The following is an 18,702-nucleotide window of genomic DNA, read 5'->3' as shown; positions in this document are numbered from 1 at the left end:
TGGCACGTAGCGTCGTCTTGTTGAATGTAAACGTTGTCCAGATCAATACCATCCAATTCTGGCCATAAAAAATTGTTAATCATCTCTCGATAGCGCAATCCATGCACCGTAACTGTTGCTCCAGCTCCATAAACCGCACCAAACAGTCTCACGTTGAGGATAGAGAGGCCTTTCAACAATAACTCTTGGATTTTCTCAACCGCAGATCCGACACTCATCACTCAAGATGATTTTTCGATGGAGTTTCGGATCATTTTCATGCATTTCAACAACCCAAACAGCAAAGACTCGACGTTGTTGATGATCGGCCGGCTTGAATTCTTGTGTTAAATGGACTTTGTAAGCCTTAAGACCAAAATCTTTATGCAAAATAAAGTGTAATGACGTTTGTGGAATTCCTATGTGCGACGTGCAGGGGTGTTGTTCTTCTCATCACTAACCTGTCCCAACAGCTCGAATTTTTTCACCAACTTCTGTATTGCGGTCCGACAAGGTGGTTCACGATCACCCAAAAATGTTCGAGTTTTACGAACCGTCTCTGCCAAATTTTCACCATTTTTATAGTGAATTTTAATAATTTCAATGCGTTGTTTAAGCGTGTATCGTTCCATTTTTATCCGGGCAGTCCATAAGTTCGCGCGTTTTTTAAAGGTGGTTTTAAAATTAATAAAAAGGATGTTTAAGGTATTTGTTAATCAATAATATAATTTCCTTCATTATTTACAATGTCTTCCCAACGTTTAGACAAATTCTTAATTCTCTGCTCAAAAAATTGTTTGTCCTTGAAGCCAAAATACGCTTCGATATCCCTTTTTATAGCTTCTTTTGAGGAGTAGTTCTTGTTACTCATATGGGATTGAAGTCCACGGAAAAGGTGATAATCACAAGGTGCAATATACGGAGAGTATGGTGGATGCGGCATTAGCTTCCTTCCGAGCTCGTTCAGCTTGCCTCATGTTTGCCTTGCGGTATGAGGTCTTGCGTTGTCATGGTGAAACAAAACTTTGCGTCTATTCACTAAAGACGGCCGATTTTTGTTAAATGCCCCATTCAGGTTTGATAGCTTATGGCAATAATAATCAGCAGTTATCGTTTGGTTTGGGTGTAGAAGTTCATAATAAACAATACCAGCCATATCCCACCAAATAGACAGTAGAACCTTCCTGGGGTGAAGGCCATCTCTAGGGGTCGGTTCTGGTGTTGCATCTTTATCTAACCATTGGCGTTTGCGAACAGGATTATTGTGAAGAACGCATTTTTCATCACCAGTATCGATTCGGTTCAAAAAACTTTCATTTTCAAGTCGTTGCAGCAGCTGAGAACACACATTCGCTCTCTGCTGAAGGTTGGCGACGGAAAGTATATGCGGAACCCATTTTCTCAGCTTTGAAACCTTTCCCAACTGAACCAGGTGCCTGTGAACTGTTCCATGCGATAAATTTAACCTCTGAGCTATCATATTGACTGTCAAATTTGGCTCAGCATCCACGAGTTTGAGCAAGGCGTCGGAGTTAAGGAATTCAGGACGACCAGCGCGCGGGGCATCCTTCACGTCGCAGTTACCACTTGAAAACCATTTTGAAAACCACTTTTGCGCAGTTCCTAGACTCACGGTATCTTCTCCATGAACAGTGTTTATTTTTGCAGCAGCGGTTGTGGCATTTTTACCACTTTTACCTGTGCTTCTATCCGCGATTAAAATCACTTGTTGAATGCACAATCTATCAGAGAAAATATAAATGGTTCTGTTATATTCCGCAAATAATTATTTGTATGCAAAAATCGTGCAAAAGTGAAATTATGGGTAAAATGGCGTAGTTTCTACTTGCTTTTCAAAAAACACCACAAAAAGTAGTCTAGCGGAGTTTGATCGCCTGGTACTGGTAGCCAGTCCATATTTGAGCTTACACCCTTTTCGGGTGTTTGGCCGAGCTCCTCCTCCTATTTGTGGTGTGCGTCTTGACACTTTTTCCACAAATGGAGGGACCGACAGTTTTGAGCCGATACCGAGCAACAAATGGTTATTATTATGATTTTGTTTTTTTTTTTTGAGGCGCAAAAATACACTCGGGGGTTTGCTATTGCCTGCCGAGGGGCGACCGCTATTAGAAAAAATGTTTTCTTCATTTTGGTGTTTCACCGAGATTCGAACCAACGTACTCCGAATTCCGAATGGTAGTCACGCACCAACCCATTCAGCTACGGCGACCGAATGTCATCATTGCATTAAATTAATCAACCGGAAAGCTGAGATCAGAATAATGCAATGTTTCCACTTGTTATGCGACTTATGGCTCTATCCAATTTAAAGATCGTCACGTCTATTCCTTCAAGCCCAGGCCACAAAAAGCCCTCAATAGCGATGCCATTGAAAGTAACAGCTCTTTGAATTTCATCTACGAAGAAAAACGAGCCAATTTTTGTAGCAGCCCAAAAGCTACACCAAACAGCACATTTCAGTTGATGTAATGGTTTTTCGGAAAATACTCAACAAATCGATCTAGTGTGAAGGTGGTATCTGGTCACGTACTCATTTTTTATAGATATTTTTTAGGAATTTTGTTTTTTTAAGAAAATAAAATGAGATCGTTTTGATTTTATAGCATGTTAAAACAAAAACAATTTTTCTTTTTTTGACATATTTTTTTGTAGTAGTGTGGCACCAAAGTGAGCGTCTTAAAAAAAGATAGGTGGCTTGTCAAGAGGGCTTAGGCTCTTCAGGACATCTGAAACGAAAAAGTTAAACTGATTATTATTCTGTAGGCTTGCCATTCTGGTATTCTCAAAAGTCCGCCATTTTGTTATTTTTCAAAAAAAATTTCCCATTGTGGCATCTAAAAAATATCTATAAAAAAATAGTATTTGCCCATACTACTACCTGAAATGAGCTTCACCACTAAAGATGATTTTGCGTGAAAAACCGGCATCATTTTCAAAAGCAAATTCTCGAAATAGGTGCGTTGACACCGATCTGCTAGCTTTAATACTTTTGTTAATTGGATTTTCTAAAGATGCAAAAGCAAATCCTTATGTAAAATCTGCCAAACAGTCGATTCATTAATGTCTAATTGTTGAGATCGGCGAGATACTAATATTGAAGGTTGTTCAGCAACACTTTGCGCTACGGCAGCAATATTCTCAACAGAACGTCCAGTTTTTGGTTTTTCAGTCTTCTTTCTATTCTCGATAGAACCAGTTTCCAGAAACTTTTTCTCCAACCTTATAATTGTCGACTCATTCGGACGATGATTTCCAACAAAAAATCACAAATTTTGCGTTATTTCGTTCTTAAAGAGCGGCCACTTTCAGCGTAAGTTTTAATATTTTTCTATCGGGTACAGGTTTCTATTGAGTAATTGTACGAATTTTTCCTTTTTTTTTAAGGCGCATTGATCTTATTGAGATTTCCATATCTTTTGATGCCTGCATTTTTTCGCCTTCGTTTCAGTGGAGTCAGCAACATTGAGCCAGTGCAGTACTTCGCAGATTTTAATGTATTCGAGTCTTATTGTAAGCTAAGTATGGAGAGAAAAATGTTAACTTTAATTATTAAAAAATTTAGCTAAAAGCAGCCAACCTGCTTTTATGTTTTCTGAGGGTGTGTCTCTATATATTGTTGCCTATTTGCTCTCGGGTAGTTGCCATGGTCGATCAAATTGAGGTAATAACAAGCCTCTTCTTATCGCCAAGCGTCAGCAAAGGGGCGAATAGATGAAGCAGCTGGTATAAATGAACATTTCTTGGCAACGCGGGAATAGTGCTGCCTAAAATTTCTTTTGTTTGTAAAATTGTGAGTTATACCAGTTTTATGAGGTATAATCGAACTCGCTAGCGGCGAGGTTGCTGGTTTCACATGCAAATTTTTCGTCAAGTGAGCCGAGTAGAGAAGTAACGAATAGAAGAGGCCTAATCATTGTTAGGCGGCCGCCGTAGGCGAATGGGTGCGTGACTACGCTTCGGAGTATGAAGGTTCGAATCTCCGTGCATAAAATACTAAAGGTAAGGAAATTGTGCTTTTCCGACTAACAGCACAAGAGTCGACGGCGACATAAACATTCTATTATTAAGCCTACCCCACAAGCCAACACAAAAATAACCAGATTGTACGGGATTTTTCAGTAGGTGCCTTTATAACGACGGTTCTAAAATGACTAGTGGAGTAGACGCTAGTATATACTGTCCAGAGCTGGCCCCACGAAGTCGTATAAGCTTCCAGGCTACTGCAGTGTATTCCAGGCTGAGGTGTTCACAGCAGAAAGACAGCAGACCTAACCTGTGTTACTACTGGGATCAACTCCATAGTTAACTTTTACATAGATAGTCAGGCAACCATTATAGTAGTTATAATAAGACCATCGCAGTCGTACTCCATTTGTACTTTCACTGGCATGAAGAGATTGAAAAACTATGATAGACCAGTAGCAGCGTCAACTTATGAGGTATGAATCGCGGACAGCGAGGAATGCAGGAAATGTAGGGAGCAGGGCTCAAAGAACACTGAAAAGCATCTCCTTTGCGGATGTACTGTGTTACTGAAAAGACGCTTACAATTATTGATGGCACCACAGTTTGACCGATTGGAAGGCATCTCCCTACATTTCCGGCATCTCCACCACTGGGACGCCTTCCACTCCGTCAAACTGTGGTACCCTGAGTAATTCTAAGAGTATTTTGAATGAAAGTGTCTCCCTAAATTCACAATAGAAACAGGCACCATGCGGGTGACCTATTTCAAAACGCATAACTAATGAATTCCATCTGGTATCGCTATGGATCGAATCTGGCTTTGCGTGACTGCAAAGCAACTTGGTCAACCTATTCTAACCCATACTGACAAACACACAGATGATTCACGCCCTGAAGGCCAACCTTTGCATTCTTCATTAAAATAAACTCCATTTATACGAAGATGTAATGAAAAAGTGCGCCGGCCAAAGCGGAGCCTGTGCGGTGATATGACGGAAATTATATTCTCCCAAAAATAACATTAAACTCAAAATAAAGTAAGGAAAACAAAACAATTGTGGCAATACCACTTAAACTTAACCACTTAAGCTTTATTTGATTTCTAAGTTCGGGCAAGACTAATGAGAATCCCTGTAGTCAGCTGAGTACAAATTGACTTTTTCTCCGTCATCAAGTAACCAGTTAGAAGTAAGTAAAAACATTAAAAGAAATAATTGGCGCGTACCCTTCTGTTAGGTGTTTGGCCGAGCTCCTACTCCTCTTTGTGGTGTGCGTCTTGATGTTGTTTCACAAATAGAGGGGCCTACAGTTTTAAGCCGATTCCGAAAGGCAGATATTTTTTATGAGGACAGAAATCCAATTGGAGGGTTGCCATTGCCTGCCGAGGGGCTACCGCTATTAGAAAAACTTTGGTGTTTCACGCACGGAGACGCGGACCTACGTACTCTGAATGGTAGTCTTGTACCAACACATTAGGCTACGGCGGCCGCTGTAAGTAGTGACAAAAAGCAGTGACAATTAGTTCAGAAATACTCCATTCAAAGTAAGCAGAATTCCCTACCGTGATCGGATTACTCCACACCTCATAATAATTTTTAGCATTTGTAGATTTATATATTTGGCTCAAATTTAAAAGTGAAATTTTTTCTTACATCACAACTCTCGTTACCCTACATCGAAACTTGTTAAGCTACATAAAAATATGTGCTTGATAGGAAGTGTGAAGAACCGAAACCAAAGCATCCATCAACACCCCATTGGTCGCAATGCTTCCTTTATGACTTCTTCGATTTAACGTGACATATTTTGTGTTCTTCCTCAAATTATTTTCTCACATTTATAATCATAACATCTTCTTTCTTTACAGATTTAGAGTGACAGCAGCAGAGGCTGAGCTCTTTCAATCTGCAGTGCCAAACCACTTGAAAAAGCAACAACACGAAACTCTGGAGAGCACTTTAAAAACAGCCAAAAAAATGGATTATGAAAATCAAACGTGACTTTTGCCCTGAAACCGAAATGCAAAGAATCCGGTAACTCGGTTTGTACAGCACACAAAGGTGGTCCAACACACTTACAGACAGCACAGTTGGCAAAAATCAACTAAAGCCTAGTGTTTTGCACATCACTTAACTGCAGCAACCCAGCCCCCAGTGCTCCCTTCACTCCTACATTTCCGTTTCTCGTTTGAAGCGCATAACAAGCGGAGTTTTTTTGTGTTGGCTAAAATACGGCAACAGCAACACTTTAAACAGCCTCTCGAAGTGTAAGTCTTGGCCATCTCAAAAACTTTACATCAACAACAAAGCGGAAAACACAAGAACAGCAAAAGTACAGCACTACAGAGCACACAAAACTCTAGCAAAAACGGAAAACTCGCAAGCAAGCAGGCCGTGCATAGAAAGGCGACAAAAATGTGCGTCAGCAGGCAGCCGTGGATGCTGCTTGTCGTCTGTGCTTTGCTATGCCCCGCGCTGCTCTTTTCGGGCACACACTCGACGCCCATTGCAGCAAGACGTGGCCGCGAGCCGACGCCCTGCGCCCACGACACCATCGCCGAACTCATCAGAAAGAGTCCGGTTATACTAAAGGCTCTGGGTGCACACATTTTCTCGGACGACGCCCACACCGTTGAATTACTGGATGGCACAGTCAGAGGAGACGCTGTCAGTGACGCACTGAAATGGCAGAATGCGCAAAATAATTTCTTCGCATCAGCAACACTTCACACAGCCGCTGGACCTAAGGCAGTCACCGACTCAGCACAACAACGGCAGCTGCAGCAAAGGCAAAAGTCGTTGACAACTCCAGAATGGCGGCGCAGTCACACCGTCACAGCTGCTTCGGGGGCGAGAGTAGCGACAACGAAAGCGGTAAACTCGGCCCGAGCGCTGGACCAGTCCATTTTAATAACATTAACACCGGAAACGATATACAAAGGCGCGTCACTCTTGAAAATGACACCCGGAGTGGAAAATTCTGCACGCGAAGGTAGCGGTGGAGCAGGCAGCAATGGACGAGGCGAAGGCGGCGGCATAGGATGCAATGGCAACTATGGCACTGGATGCGGCGGCAGTGCAACGGCCGAGTCTGCATGTCAGTACGAAGGGTAGGTTAAACTAAATGTTGAAATCAATGCGCTTTTGTGCAGGACTGCCTGATTGGCGGACGGGAAACTGGCAGCTGGCATAGTTGACAAGGTGTACACACACACACACACACACGTGCAATGCAGAAAAGTGATAATTTAATTTAAAAGAGGTTAACAATTTGCAAACTTCTCCAACTATGAGTGGCCGGCTAGCGTACACGCATGCTTTCGCACCTATACACACACACATAGACGTGCACGTAGGTGTATGCATTTTTTATGTTGCAAGCTACAAGTGCAATTAAAAATCACTCTTCCGTTGCTACCTCAGCTGAGCATACGAATGCTACATACCCACACACCACACCCACCCCATGGACGCACCAGCCACTTCATATTTCAACACTTCGACATAATTAATTGCGAGAAAGGGAAATGACCATTGAAGTGCCTTTTTTGCCTATTTTCCACAATCAACATTTACAAATTAACCATAAAACATCGCATTTCCTGCAAATGAGCCGATAATTTGTCGGAATTCGAGCATATTCATCCGTACATTCAAATGCACGTACGTAATTGCCACTGCCCACCAGTGGGGATGTGTGGACACGCTTACCCAACAGGGAAAGTGTTGTCTAGGGCAATTCCATTTTGCATTTCACAGCTCAGTAATTCAGTTAGAAAGTGATCTGATTTATTTGGCGGCCTCGAAAGGGTTTGCACTACCATATTGACCGTTTTGGTCTTGCCCCGCAAATGGCTCAGATGTTATTCGAATTCAGCGCCTGAATCTTTGCTGAAGTGCCAGACTTAAAGAGATGGTTTTTCGGTCGAATTAGACGTTCAAGTTAAGCTGACTAATGCCAGCTGACGTCCAATTGGAGCCACTTGATGGGATGACCATTTTGGTGTACTTGTACGCGAACAATCCATTTGTTAAGCAGTTCGGTATTGAGTTGTTGAGGCTAGTGAAAAAGGACGTTTTTAGACTGAGTCACAGCAGCAATTCGCTCATACAAAGCAAGCAGCTTTGCAAAAATCAAATGTTGTGCAAGCTTAAAGTATTCCGCTTGGTATGACTGGAAAGGTACGGGTACTGACTGGAAGTTTGGATTCTGGCCGAGAAAAATGTTTTGTACGTATATACAATAAGTAGGTATATCTTTTGAACTCAAAAGATGTTTGTATTTGGATTATCCTGTACAAAAGACTTTGTCTTTCTGTACTCGCGTGAAAGGTTATGCTTTAGGTGAAGGCAATCAATAGGTATAACATACTAAAAAAGAAATCTTGACAATTTTACAGTTACCAATTTTTTACCCAGTGATTGTTTATATAGAAATAGGCATTGCTTAGATATATAATTTTATTTCTGTATTTATTAAAAACGATAGCAACGCAGGCCTTACAATCTTCTAAGGTCACAGAGAATTGAAAATAAATGTGACAAATATATTTACGGGTCTACATAAGGTGCATTTCATAATCATAAGACACCCCTATTTTTTCAAAGTATTTTAATTCAAAGGTTTTAGAGGAACATAAAATTTAGAACTTTTTTAGTATATAACATTTTTTTTAGCAAAAACGTATTTCCAGGCGTTTCAAAATGATAAGACACTGTTTAATTAAAGTGATCGTTTAACAAAAGGACACTTTTGCGAATTTTTTTTCTGTCATCTAGAATATTTTAGTATTTTATGGAAGCACCATTTGCTTTAGCGACACAAACTAACCTTTTTTCATCGATTCTGCTAACTTTTTAAGTAAATTCCCATCTAGAGAAGCCCATTCTGCCTTAATTGCCGCTTTAAGCTCGCATAAACTTCACTGACTAATATACCCCAAAAGTTTTCTATTGGGCTTAGATTCGGAGAATACGTCGGCCAGTCCATAGTTTCTGTGGAACAATCGGTCAAATACTGCCTTGTGTCCCTGCTTACGTGGATTCGGGCGTTGTCTGACTACAAAACGAAGGGCACTTCCCGATTATTCTGAATAAAAGGAAGGGGACTATTTTTCAAAACGATTTTGTATTCTCCACTATTCATTCGCGATGATGTAAACTGTATATCAAGAGTTGCTTTCGATGTCAATGCATCTCAAACCACAACAGAACCTTCTCCGAAGTTGCGCTTGGAAAATAAGAGGGGAACCTTGCGCAAATATCTCCAATAATTTAAAAAACCATCGGCTCCATCAAGGTTCCATTTTTTTTATCCCAAAATATAACCTTTTTAAAAAATAATATAAAATTGGGCAACATTAAAAATATTCCAAATATCTCACTGTGTCCCAGTTGATGTCTAGGTGTTTTTCTGCAAACTGAAGACGCGCCAGCTCGTGCCGTGGCAAAAGATGAGGTCCTTTTCTTATTTTTGATAATTTTAAATGATTGCAACTCTGTAATGAGCGCCGAGCTGTTGTTTTTGAAACCTTATTTGGAACAACAGCGGCCAAGTTGGCGCAAGACTTAGTCGAGTTAGAAGTTTTTCTTATGATTGCTCGCTGTTCTCGACTTGATAGTGATGATTTTCTTACAACCGGCTTAAAAATGTTGTAATTCTTAGTACTCCGTAAAAAATTCCGGATAACACAACGACTTCTGCCTGCTTTTTTCCAATTAATTTGATTGACAAGCCTGAATCTTTGTAGGCCAAAATTTTTCACGCTTCTCTTGTGATGATATTGAACCCCTCGGGTTTCGGTTACGTTAAATTGAGTGAAATTATAATTAAAGTCATCCAAAACAACAATTAGCACCTTCTACCTCTTTAGAAGCTTATTTTCAATTAGTGTCTTATTATAATGAAACGCCGAAAAGACCAGCAAAAGTGCAGTGTCTTGGAAAAAGATAACGGTTCTACAAAATAAAGTTAGCTTTCGCACCAGAAACAATTGATGGAAGTCCTAAGACTAAAAAAAAATAAATAATTGGCGCGTACACCTCTGTTAGGTGTTTGGCCGAGCTCCTCCTCCTATTTGTGGTGTGCGTCTTGATGTTGTTCCACAAATGGAGGGACCTACAGTTTCAAGCCGACTCCGAACGGCAGATATTTTTATGAGGAGCTTTTTCATGGCAGAAATACACTCGGAGGTTTGCCATTGCCTGCCGAGGGGCGACCGCTATTAGAAAAATGTTTTTATTAATTTTGCCTTCACCGAGATTCGAACCAACGACCTCTCTGTGAATTCCGAATGGTAATCACGCACCAACCCATTCGGCTACGGCGGCCGCCAAGTCTTGAGACTATAACCGTTAAAATGACGCTAAATAAAAGCGAACCTATGGTAGTTCAAAAATTTTATACCAAAGGTGAAGCGCACCTTAAAAATGTACTTATACTTATAGTAGTATGCTTAGACGATGGAGAATAATGAAGAAGCACCTATCGCGGTATAGTTACTTTGACCACAGCGAATTTTACAATATCAGTTGAATTTTATGACGTTTCAGTAGTCCAATTGGTAACCAGTGTGACTAAATTACCATTTTCGTAACTTGACTTAGCATTCATTTTGGTCTAAGCCCTCGGAGTTTTAGTTCTTTCTTCCTGATATTTAGCCTAGCTTCTTCTAAAATATAAATTTTCTATGTAAAATATAATTTTTTTTTTCAATTAGTTCAGTAATTAACTCAGTTCTATTTAACTTTACTCTTTTGTCATCTGATCACATTTTCAGCGCTTGCGATTATTGTTAGTGTTGATTATTATTCGTCTGTTATTTGTGTGTAAAATGTTTTCGCTTATTTACATTTTTTCCGAGAAGAACAAACTTGGAAAAAATGTAAATTCTTCTCCTTCGAGCAGTCAACTCTCTCTCTCGCAAGTGCAGTGTTGCCTAGTTTTGAATATAAAAATGCACTAAAATGTCCATTCAAAGAAAAGGAAATACCAAATTTTTATTGAATTAATTAACGAACTTTGTGGGTGGGGCAAATTGTCTTTACGGTGTGTGTTTTTTTAATAAATTTGTTATATATATATATATTCCAGGTATCTGGTGGTACCTAGGAGGAACAAGTTAAAGCTACATTTATTCAACGCAAGAAATTTGATTTGCTGCCATGAATGGCCTGCTTGAAGCGCTACTGTTTCAATTAATCGTCTCCATTTGTTGGATGGTCTTCCGCGCCTGCAACTCCCCTTGTGAGCATCAGTCTAAGGCTGCTAATGTTATAAGAATTTCTTTAAAAAAACGACCGAAAAAACTTTTTTGTTATATTTAAGGCTATCTAACAATATAACGTGCTCCTGTTTCAAGAAGGTTGTTGTTGTTGTTAAAGCAGTATAAGCATTCCCCGTGCATATACGAGGAATGCTGCTGAAGTGAGATTCCTTGGCCGGATATAAATCCGGGTCGTTCCGGTTACGTAGAACCGACTGTCGTGGGAACGGTTTCAAAAAGGTCGTTATGGCTTCTTCAGTAATATCAATAATTTTTATTTATTTTTACTATGAATATACCTCTAGTTTAACGTATTCAGTAAGTTCCAATACTCTTGAATAATTTTAAAATAAGCCAAAATTAGATCTACACTTTCAAAATATCAAATTTTATAAGAGTCAACAAATTTTCTATAGCACTGAAATCATCTCAGCGTAAGCTTTAAATGCAAGAGCGGCTTTTTTAACCTTTTTTTAAGTATGATTTTTTTTTAACTTAGAGTTTTGGTAGCTTCAAATTAAAAAAAGAAACAAACACCAAACTCAAAAATGTTCGCATTTTGGGTATAAAAAAGCACTAAATTTATTTCGAAGAGCAAAGGGTTGGCAACACTGCACAGCTAGACTAGTGTGACGTCACGTACTCTCTGATGGATTCAATCTTGTTTCTACCATTCGTGGTATGTGTATATACAAGTTTGACTCTAAATTAGATGATAGACTTATAATTTCGTTCGTTTTAAAAAACAGGATATTTCTGTAAGATTTTCACCATCTACTTTAAAAGGAAGGCAAGTGGGTTAAATATTCTTGAATATTATATTAGTTTTCTTAGATCACTCAAGTTCGCACTCATTTAAATATATTTTATATTAAAAACGGCTTTTGAATTACAGTAGCGACAGCAACGACGGGGTGATTGGACTGGGTTAGTGCTGGTGAGTTATTTTTGTATGGCCTAGTCTTAAGCGCTCGAATTCCGAGAAATATAATATAACCACTTAATTGTAGAAAACACATTTTTTTTTTAAAACATCACCTTCGAGTATTACAAAATAATAGTAGCACATTAAATGCGGAAAAAATATTTGTACACTAAATTTACGAAACAATTTTGAGGCGGTGAAAAAACACGACTACATAACTTATTTTTGCTAAAAATTTTCAATTAACTACTTTTTTTGTATGCATAAAAATGGTTGCACCTAATCTGAAGTTGGCATAATTTTTGTATGGAACTAAAATTTTAAAACGGCGTGACAAGAAATACCGAAGGAGTGGCAACTCCTAAAACACTCAGGCGAAAAACTCCATTGCATTCGAAGCTCTGGAAAGTAAAAGTAAAGGAGAGAAGTGACAGAGATAGGATAGAATAGAGATAAAGAAAGCTAATGAGTGTTTTCCAGATTCTTTGGGAAACCTCAAAATATCCCCCAGTTTGAGAGAACGAATATTACGCAATCTCATGACATCGTAACCCAAATTCGTAGCGTTGCTCTAGCAAATTCAGAACACTCACAGGCAAATCGGGTACTCCATGATCCCAATGGTGATCAAATGCTTACTCCATGAGTTGTGCCCTATAATAATATCGAGCGTCAACCGAACATCTTTTCTACCAAGTTTTAGTAGAAAGTTCTGCAGCTTTCAGTTCCGGTTTGTCGCAAAACACTTTGCAGTTCTGCAACGTTCCAGACCGGACCATTGCTCTTTATGTAAATCGCACGTATTATCGCTGATACAATTCATGATTCCTGAAGAACTGATTCCGATTATTGGCTCTGGTCCCTGTGGGGTAACCGCTGATTCGAAATTGATCAAGTCGTCGGCAATTTCATTTCCTTTATTTTTTTTTTGTATAAAAACGTTGCTTATTTGCCTTTGTGTTAAGTTGTGAGTGCGAAGTATCAGTGGAACTGCACCAACCAAGCGCCTCTCGTCGTTCCTGCAGGGCATATAGTAAATACAAAAAAGTATGCACACATGCATACACCTTCACATGCACTTACACATATAAATCGCATTATGTGAAAAAAATCAAAAATGCCGGATGCGTACCTGAATACTGTGTTACATTGTTTTTCAAGTGCAATGAATTAATTACAAGTAATCAACTTAATTAATCGTGCGCTCTTGGCTCACTTTTTGTGTGTGTGTGTGCGTGTGTTTACATAAATCTCATTAATCCACATATTTAAAGTTCCGGCGTGCGCCACGAATTTACCAAAAGTCTCCATTTATTTATGTCTCCGACATTTTGCATTTTAATTACAATTGAGAGAAAAAATTATGCTAAAAAACTGGCAAAATATTTAACTTTATTTTTTATAAATTTTGGTTTCAATTTGGAATAATTTTAATTTTCGTCTCCATCCTTTAGATTTCACTTGAGTTATATTGGATTACCTGGTATTGTGCCTGTTTCAAAATACATTTCAAATCAAATACAACTGGCAAAATATTTAACTTTATTTTTTATAAATTTTGGTTTCAATTTGGAATATTTTTAATTTTCGTCTCCATCCTTTAGATTTCACTTGAGTTATATTGGATTACCTGGTATTGTGCCTGTTTCAAAATACATTTCAAATCTATTTGTAGTTGCTAAGTTATTAAAAATGTATGCAGATCCAAATATACCAACAACAATTAAAATTCCTCTGCCGCATTTCAGCGGCTAATCGAATATATTTTTAATTGCTTCATTTACGTTTATCTTAGTTAACAAAAATATCGTTTTTCACATTTTCTTGCATCACATAAAAATGGGCAATGTACAACAACAACACTCAATTAAAAACCAGCAGCCAGCTGAATGCAACACTGCAACCTTTGTCATGCTTCGATGAAAACCTTTTGAAAATCCTACCAACGGAATTAATTATTTTTGGCAAATTGATAACTGTGCAACAACAACCAGAACAACAACAGCAGCTACCAGGTGAATTGCACGCAACACAACAAATGGACTTTTTATCAATTAGCATAAATGGTTTGCACCGCTGGAGTCCACAATTTGAAAATCACATCTGGAAACATTTGGGTGAGTGCGTGAAAATACAACAGAATCAATTAAGCCACGTATGTAATTGTGTGTGAAAAAAATTTACAAAAAATAGCATTACACATTCTGTCAAAAAAGTACCTGGAATTGGTCAGTAAAATACATTTTTAAATTGTGGTACATATCGGACGTGATTTACTAATCGCTCTGCATTTTTACTATACCTAAGTTATTTTGATATAATATGAAACGACATTGTTGTGTTAATATCAGAAATTATAAGACAGTGACTTTAAGCTGTACTTGTTATAGTCTGAACTAATTTCAAAATATTATAAATAAAAAAACAAGATAAATATGCCGAGTTGATCGTCCTCAACCGGGAGTGCAGTGTGCGTAATGTCAAGAGTTCTTTCACCTTGACTGTGTTGGTTTAATTCAGGCAGATGTGGATTTCTTGCTCTCATCTGAGAAACCGTATCTTTGCAAGGCCTGCTCTGCTGATAGACGCTCTTCTATTAGGTATCAAACTTTATCAGTACTTTCGGCCGAAACAAAAAATAAAGTACATGATGACACAAATGTGCACCACAATAAGCAACAAATTACATTGCTTGTTGTTGTTAAAGCAATAGCTGCGCTTAGAACAGTCGCATACTATGTGCTGCGCATTGGATGGACTCAGTATTCCAACACTGAAAGGTGTGACACTTGGTCTTTCCAACGAAGTTAAATATCTAGGAGTAATCTAGGATAAGAAGCTGACTTGGGAGACACACGTTTCACTGAAGGTGAATCGTGCATTGAAGATTTTTCAGCAATGCCGTAGAGCCTTTGGCAAAACCTGGGGTCTGAAACCTATCCAATCATCACTTACGCTTCTGTGGTCTGGTGGCGACGGAGCATGGTTAAGTCCACAATCCGGGAACTATACAGGCTGCAAAGAAGTGTGTGTTTATGCATCACGGGTGCCATGAGTACAACCTCTGGTGATGCCCTAAATGCTATGCTTCATTTGCTCCCCCTGGATCTTAAGATACAACAGAAAGCAATAAAAGCAATGTGTAGACTCCATAAATATGGTTTCTGGCACGAAGATGGAACTTCGGGACACAGAGAAATCTTTAAGTTGCTGTCGGAGCAGTATCCTCTGTTTTTGGCACCTAAAGATGACTTGATACCCACAGGATACCCCATTTGGAAGGAAATTTGATGTCAGATTGCGTGAGCAGTGGAGCAATCCAGAATGCATGCAGGGAGGTTTAACGGATATTTTCTTTACCGATGGGTCCAAGAATGAAATAGGGTCTGGAGCCGGATGGTACTTAAACGATAGTAATAAGTATCACTATGCTAAGGGGGAAATGGCAACTGTTTACCAAACAGAAGTTTTTGCCATCCTAAAAGTAGCCGAATGGATAATCGAGAGGAGATGGAGCGGGAAACAGATTGGAGTCTTCAGTGACAGTCAGGCTGCATTGAAGGCCCTGGAGAAGTTTAATTCTGTCGCAAGACAAAACAGGCTTGTACTTATATGGGTTCTGGGACACTCCGGTGTTCAAGGAAACAAAATTGCCGACGAATTGGCCAACCGTGGAACAGCGGTGCCCCCACAGGGGCCAGAGCCAATAATCGGAATCAGTACTGGCGGAATCAAGAACTGGATCAGCGATTATGTAGGCAATCTACATAAAGAGCGATGGTCCGGTCTGCAGAACTGCAAAGTGTTTTGCGACAAGTCCGAACAGAAAATTGTCAAACTTTCTACTAAAACTTAGAAGGAAAGATATTCGGTTGATGGTCGGCATCATTACAGGACACCACCCGTGGGGTCAGCATATGACCACCATTGGAATCATCGAGAACCCGGTATGCCTGTCATGCTTGGAGGAGGCGGATAGCACTGAGCACTTTATCTGTGAGTGTCCTTCCTTTGCTAGAGCAAGGCTACGAGTATTGGGTTCCGATGTCATGAGAATGAGTAATATTCGAAAACTGGAGGATATTTACAGATTTGAGAAAGAATCTGGAAAATTCTCACAGGACTAACTACTTTTGCCTCTGTCTCTATTCTTTCCTATCTCTTTCTCTGATACTTTTCTCCTTCCCTCCTTGACTATCTACCCCCTTTCCAAAGCTTTAAATACAATGGGCTCTTTAGCCTGAGTGTTTTAGGAGCCACCAAATCTCCTGGTGCTCCTTGGCTCGACCTTTTCAAATTCAATTCATGTGCTGTGCATGCTCTGCATGAAAAAAAAAACAAATATAGTGGAATCCGTTTATAATGACATCGAAGGGAATCGACAAACACGTCATAATAAGTGGACGTCATACAAAGCATTTTGTGAAAAAAAACATTTTTGCGTAAATATGTATGTATGCATTTTAATAGAAAAACATAATATGTAACTAATGAAATCAAAATTGCAGGTTTATTACTTACACATTATACACATACAAGTGGATTTTTTAATGAATATAATCTGTAATTTTTGTCTGCTTTTGGTTTTTCATTTTATTGTAAAAATAGTCTCTAATACTATTGTGTATAGAAGACATCAACATGATCAAATTATCGTTTTCAATATCGCTGTTAACAAACCGGGATAATAATTCTGCAGCTTTTAATGCCTCTTCTGCGGTAGGTAATGGTTCTTCCTCGTCACTTTCAAGTTGTTCCTTAGCATTAACGTTTTGTACTATATTGTCATCGGTGGATTCTTCGGATGTGAGGAGAGCGCTACCGATGCCCACATAATCTTTCCACATTGCTGGTGCTACTAAAGAATCTGGATTTAGATTTCGTGACCAAAAAGATACAGGGACATCATCTTCTTCATCAAATTCATATTCTGATATTTGATTAGGTAAACTGTCGTGTCTTTCAATGAATCCAGCATGTCTGAAACAGTTGTGAATGGTACTTTGTGACATTTTATTCTAGGCATCATTAACCATCGGAATTGCATCTAGCATCGTGATTTTTGTAGACGGGTTGTTGTCATTTAGAGCACAAGGTTTTTTCTAAAATTCGTTTTGAGTGCTTGTATTATTCCCTGATCCATTGGCTGTAGTACTGATGTTGTATTCGGTGGAAGGAAAGCAAGTGTTATAGACTTTAAATCAGTAACATTTGGATGTGCCGGGCAATTATCAACCAGCAATAAAAATCTTCTTCTTCTTCTTCACCAGATCACGATCCCAATCTCGAAACCATTTTTCAAAAAGTTCTGATGTCATCCAAGCTTTACGATTATTAGCATAGTCGACAGGTAATGATTTGACCCCTTTAAACTAACTGGGTTTTTGTGACTTTCCAATAATGAGCAAATTCTTTTTTTTTTGTGCCACTCAATTAGCTACTACCTTGACAGTTATTCTATCTTTCAATAATTTGCCTCCACTACAATTCTCATCTTTAAATTTTAATGTTTTGTCCGGCATTAATTTGTAAAACAGTCCAGTTTCATCAGCATTAAATATCTCATCATCAGAAAACTGTCCTCGTAGATTCGGGCACTCAGTTTGGGTGCGTAGAATTCGGATGTCAGTACGCACGGTGCAGAAATGGAGCGTATTGTTTACAAGCTCATAATTGTCAGATGTGCAATTTTTGTATTATTTATTTAGTGTGTTACAGCCGCCATAGCCGAGTTGTTTGGTGTGTGACTATCATTCGAGAGTGCGTAGGTTCGAATCGCCGTTTTTTCTAATGTCGGTCGATCCTCGGCAGGCAATAGCAAACCTTCGAGTGTATTTCTGTTATGGAAAATCTCCTCATAAAAAAATATCTGGCGTTCGGAATCGGCTTAAAACTGTATGTCCTTCCATTTATGGAACAACAACTAGACCAAACATCCAAAACAAGTGTAAGCGCTAATTAGATTAGAGGTTGGATAGAAAATTGTGAAAATTTTATTGCATTATTATAAGATTATTTAATATGGAAGCTTATACGGGGAAATCTGCATATGCATTTTCGGCCGCTGAGCGTACGAAAACATTTAGTGAAAAAAAGGAAGCAATTAATCACAATAAAAAGGCAAAACTGCTCAAAATAATAATACACGACCCGATAGAACCCTCTGATCAGAAAGTACCGCGAATGTTTAAATAAAACAAAATAGCGTTAAATTTCAGGCAAATTTATTTCGTCTCCTTCAAAATATGACCCGTCTGAAACAGCAAACATTTGCCAACGTTTAACCCAGTCCTCTATGCACCCCTGAATGACTAAGGGATGGTCTTCAGCTCTCTCGTTGCATTCTCTTTGATCTCCTCCATCGACAGAAATCTCCTTCCACGAAGTGTTAACTTCAACTTGGGAAACAAAAATAAGACGCACGGGGCCATATCAGCTGAGTACGGTGCTTGCACGATGGTATTTACTTGGTGTTTGGTCAAATAATCCAGCACCATTTGGGCTCGGTGCGATGGCGCGTTATCATCATGCAAAATCCAAGAATTGT

At 39.0% G+C, this 18,702-nt stretch overlaps 1 protein-coding gene across 1 annotated transcript in view; it reads left to right on the top strand.

Moving 5' to 3' along the window:
• Positions 1 to 5,850: 5,850 nt before the first annotated feature.
• Positions 5,851 to 18,702, top strand: part of LOC128864250 (uncharacterized) — a 75,773-nt gene continuing 62,921 nt past the window's right edge. Inside the window, exons 1-2 of the mRNA XM_054103823.1 lie at positions 5,851 to 7,075; positions 14,037 to 14,272. Coding sequence (XP_053959798.1) covers positions 6,381 to 7,075; positions 14,037 to 14,272 — 931 coding nt within the window. The 5' untranslated portion in view covers positions 5,851 to 6,380. The remainder of the gene's footprint in view (positions 7,076 to 14,036; positions 14,273 to 18,702) is intronic.

This window comes from Anastrepha ludens, chromosome 2 (assembly GCF_028408465.1).
Source record: "Anastrepha ludens isolate Willacy chromosome 2, idAnaLude1.1, whole genome shotgun sequence".
Lineage (NCBI taxonomy): Eukaryota > Metazoa > Arthropoda > Insecta > Diptera > Tephritidae > Anastrepha > Anastrepha ludens.
The sequence above is the reverse complement of the archived record's forward strand: the minus strand, read 5'-3'. Positions and strand labels throughout refer to the sequence as shown.